Source organism: Saccostrea cucullata, unplaced genomic scaffold (genome assembly GCF_032062105.1).
Source record: "Saccostrea cucullata isolate Sc308-1 unplaced genomic scaffold, CSIRO_AGI_Scuc_v1 ctg8085, whole genome shotgun sequence".
Classification (NCBI taxonomy): Eukaryota; Metazoa; Mollusca; class Bivalvia; order Ostreida; family Ostreidae; genus Saccostrea; species Saccostrea cuccullata.
Window position 1 is genome coordinate 1 of NW_026926951.1, and position 5,000 is coordinate 5,000.

The 5,000-nt window shown below is 32.5% G+C and overlaps 1 protein-coding gene across 1 annotated transcript in view; it reads right to left on the bottom strand.

Moving 5' to 3' along the window:
- Nucleotides 1-39: 39 nt before the first annotated feature.
- Nucleotides 40-5,000, bottom strand: part of LOC134273019 (copine-5-like) — a 7,616-nt gene continuing 2,655 nt past the window's right edge. The window contains exons 4-10 of the mRNA XM_062755192.1: nt 4,132-4,235; nt 3,906-3,945; nt 2,049-2,122; nt 1,612-1,672; nt 1,286-1,389; nt 402-506; nt 40-85 (exon numbers count right to left, since the gene is read on the bottom strand). Of these exons, the coding sequence (XP_062611176.1) occupies nt 40-85; nt 402-506; nt 1,286-1,389; nt 1,612-1,672; nt 2,049-2,122; nt 3,906-3,945; nt 4,132-4,235 (534 nt within the window). The remainder of the gene's footprint in view (nt 86-401; nt 507-1,285; nt 1,390-1,611; nt 1,673-2,048; nt 2,123-3,905; nt 3,946-4,131; nt 4,236-5,000) is intronic.

Genomic DNA, 5,000 nt, shown 5'->3' on the forward strand with positions numbered 1-5,000 from the left:
ATGTCATTTCAATGGAGGATATAAGTTCGCGTGCACTACTTACCCACCATCCGCGTCCCAGTCATAACACTCTATCTTGATTGTTCTGTAAAAATTTTTAATACTTTTTTTTCATTTTTTCAGTCAAGTTTTCGAAATGCAGTCATTATAACAATTTAGTTATATATGTCATATTTACCCAGTGACTCTGTAAAATATCATTATTTTACACTACGTTTATAGAGCATCAATTTGAAAACATTATCAACATAAAGAGTGTATTGTATTCAAAGAAAATTTGATAATAGTGCATGAATATTATTGCTTATGCATATATCGTAGTTTCTCAGTTTTTAAACAACGAAATGCATTTTTGTCAACATTTTCCATTTTTATACTAATATTTGAATACTATTACTGACCTGTCATAATCCCCATTACACAGTGATCGCACGGGAATTGAAAAAGGTTTCCATGTTGGGTTGAGGGTTTTCTTTATAACTTCAGTTCTGTGAACCACTGTGTATCTGAATATTAAAAAAACATTCGTTCATTATCTGTGTTAAAATATTTACAAAATATGATTCTGAAAATCCTTGGGAGATATTTGTCTTGTTTATAACTTGTCCATCCCTGCCATTTCACTCTAAGCATGTTTTACTGTAGTATGTACGGTACCTCTCACTTACATACTTTATCTTACAGTCTTAGTCCGTCACCACATAAAGTCTATTGAAGCAGTGACTCAGGTGAGGCAGAGCAATATAGCCAACTGGTCTCTTGCTTCTTATTTCACTTAACATCAAGCTTCTATTGCATACAGTTTACGGGAATTACAGTTGATAACAAAAGTAATTTGATTGGATGATAACAAATGCTTTCAATAAAGCAGCAAATCAGAATTGCCGACTTATTTGCACATTATTTTATTTTTTTGGTGCACTTGCATTTAATAAAAATAAAATCAACAACAGGGACCTTTATTTTTATTTGGTTTTAGCAAAAATTGCAGTCGGCGCTCCCGTAATCCATTTTATTTAAAAAAATGTTGGCCTAAATAACTGCAGATATGAGTACACTAAACAATTACCATAAATTGATTTATAGGGCATTCAATATGAAAGCTGATAAGGGCAGACATGAAGCCATTTTTTAGTTTAAACTATTGGAATTTGCCACCTTAAAATTGAATAATTGTAAAATTAACAATTGGAAATAATTCTAAAACAGTCTTTTTAATTGAATTGAATCCACCTCTTCACTTCAAAATTAATGACGGCCCTGCTGGCTTCTTTATTATACTTACGAACCATCCTCATTAGTTTTGTAGAAAGTTAAAAATGGATCTGATTTTCCAAAGAAATCTTTCTTGTCCAATTTGTGGGCACAGAACTGCAAAGTTGCTTGTTCCTAAAATGGAAATTATCAACATGCATATTTACATAAATGACCTTGACTTTTCATTTTTATGTGACTTTAAATAGTTAACAGCAACTGAAACACTAATTATAATGTACTGTATTAAGTTGGTGACTTAAAATTTTAAACAAGATGTTGCCCCTGGCTAATTGACATTTCTGACTTCATCACAAAAGAGTTCCATTATAACTACAATATCAAATATTGCTATACCTTACAACTGCTCTGCTCCTCGGCTCCAACTATAATCACTCCACTGTCTTTCTTTGGTCCTCTATGAATATTAAAATGTTAAAATCAACAACAGTAGATTATACTATTACAATAAATTCAATTTTTTGTATAGACATTTAGAAATTCTTTTCAGATGTCTGAAAGTGGAGGTATAATTTTAATATCTCTTTTTAAAACTTGTGTATTATCTATTTATTATAATACTTAATGCAATTTAAATAAACATGCGCAATGTAAAATCATATACATGTACCTCAAATCTATTATATACATGTACAGTGTATTAGTTTTGCATACAATGTTATTATAGAAACAGATAAGTCATAAATAAAACAGGTGTAATGTACAATGTAAAACACACTGACTTGATAATTTAAGAGGAACCAGATATTCATTCAGAAAGCTTCACTACTCACACGAGTCTTCTCATGAATTTACTTCCTGCTGACACAATCTCTCCCAGGGTACACTCCATTCTCCCCAGGAAGTCCTTCAGGAAAAAAATAAAGAAATGATTAATTAAGACCTAAATGTAACAGTAACAAGAACAGAGAAATAAAGAAATGCTGAATTAAGACCTACACGTAACACTCACAAGAGCAGAGAATACCTACATGTACGAGGGTTGATCCAAAAGTAATGTCACAACTTCGATAAAATCGCTATCCGTCGACGTAAAACAACAAAATTATAAATGATGCAAGCTACATTTATTTCGAATGAGACCTGAAAATTTCAATTCAACATGATTTATACTTTTCAAAATATCGGATTAGATACAACGTGCGATTATGGTAGTCGCCGCAGCTAAATAACGTCATATAACGGATACGCGCCATCATACATTTAAACGCTTCCCTTCGTTTCATTAGAAAATATTTGAGATTTGAGATCCAAGAACACGTTCACAAATTTCACTTTCTTACCCTTAGTACCCATCGTACACTCACTCTTTTAATAATTAATTCTGTCAAAATTCATTGAACAGTAGTAAAAGACCAACTTAAAATTTCACATATCGCTCTATCCGTCTGTTTTTTTCGACAACGTCACGCACCATAAATGAACATTTCCGTCCGCCCTCCCATCTTTCGATTTTCTTGTCATCTGCTGAGCATTTAATGACCCATCACCCACCGAAAATCGCTGAAACCATCTAAACAAGTCTCTTATTTACATTCTTTCCTCCGAAAGTCTCACTGGTGAATCAACGTAACTGTCTCTACTGGCGATTTCTCCATTTTGAAGTAAAAATGCATTACAGTTTGTTTTGGCTTTTTTGTCCATTTTGAAATTTCCATTTTTCAATGCACCGAAATAAATCAACGATGTTTTTCATAAAAAATAGCAGTGATGTCATGTAATTTTGAATTCAAGACTTGAAAATGATGTAAATTTTTGTCTTTTAAAGTATTTTACGTTTACGCGCTTTTAAAAGATGCCTTTTAAAAGTTTGTCTTTTTTATACTAAAAAAAGTACACTTTAATTTGTGACGTTTGGTTTTGACGCGGCGACACCCCCTATCTTATATGTTTTAAACATCTATAAAATAAATTCAGTTAAATATTATTGAATGAAAAATCAACGATTAATTAAATTTATATTTGTGCATCTTTTGGTATATAATATTTGATGATATGACGCCAAATATAAAAGATATAGACACTGTGACATTACTTTTGGATCAAACCTCGTATTTTAAAGTCATGGATATACGAGTTCTAATATAAGTTAATTATATATACATGTAAGTTCCTTTTTGGTTTGATTAATAAAACCACTCTGCAATTGCAAAGTGCAAATAGGAATTTTAAGAACAACAATTAAAATTATTATTTTGTAGAAATCTTTTTTATTTTGTTTACCCAGAAATCATGATACAGTTCAGACCTACATGTACATGTATTTATCTGCACACCTATTATGTGTCTGAATGATAACATCATTTTGGGTATACATTAAAGACACAAAAATATTTTGATAGTAGTAAAATGTCCAATTAGTTAAATATATGCACTATGGTCTACTTGAGTACAACTGTAAGTGAGTATAATTGTAAAATGTCCAGTTAGTTAAAGATATATGCACTATGGTCTACTTGTGTACAACTGTAAGTGAGTATAATTTAATGCGTAATGAAAATTTACTTGCTTTCTAGAAAGACAGTGAATAACAAGTGAGCTTTATTCATATCCAAATAATATAACTACATGCCATTATATCCTCTAATACATTTTGCTCACTCTTTCTCTCTTTAAGTGTTTTAACTTACATGCTTAGATAAATCTGCACTCTTTGAATCCACATCATAGCTGTATAAATGAATGAGACTGTATCAACATGGTTAAAAGATGATTCAATTTTATTTTTAATGCTTTTTCAGACTTGCATTACTTTTAATTCAGAGAATGTCTCAGCCTTTTCTCAGTCATTGCATAATACGCTGCAATAATTTATCTTTACTATGCATTTAAAATGCAAAATAAACTATGACTTACACTTCAAACTTCAATTTCTGGCTTTGTTCAAAATAGTAATGCATCACAAATTTCTTGACAAAATCTGGATTAAGGTTGTTCCATATGATTTCAGTTCGCCCAAACTGAAAAAAAGAAAAAGATTTAAGTCACATGCTCATATATCAAAGCAAAGCGTTTTAATTAATGGACTGATAATAAAAAAAATAACATGTTTACTTTTTCAAAATGTTAGCTTGAGTTGTAGCTTTTGTTTACATTCATCTTAAAACAAAAGTATGAGGTGCATTTTTAAAAAAAAAAAAACCAAGAGGCCCAGGGGCCACAGGGCTCACCTGAGCACATCGGGCTTGAATTTACGCCCCCCGCCCCCCCCCCTCCTCCAGGCGGTCATCATTTGAACAAACTAGAATCTACACTACCTGAGGATGATTCCGTATAAATATCACTAATCATAGCTTTGAAGTACTTGAAAAGAAGATTTTAAAAGGTTTCCCTATATATCCTTATGTAAAACTTGGGTCGGCCATTTTGGCCCCACCCTAGCCCCGGGGGTCATGATTTGAACAAATTTGAATCTGCACTACCTGAGGATGATTCCACATGAGTTTCATCTTTCCTGGCCCAGTGGTTCTGGAGAAGAAGATTTTTTAAAGATTTTTCTTATATATTCCTATGTAAAACTTGGGTCGGCCATTTTGGCCCCACCCTAGCCCCGGGGGTCATGATTTGAACAAACTTGAATCTGCGCTACCTGAGGATGATTCCACATGAGTTTCATCTTTCCTGGCCCAGTGGTTCTGAAGAAGAAGATTTTTAAAGATTTTTCCTATATATTCCTATGTGAAACTTGGGTCGGCCATTTTGGCCTCACCCTTGCCCCGGGGGTC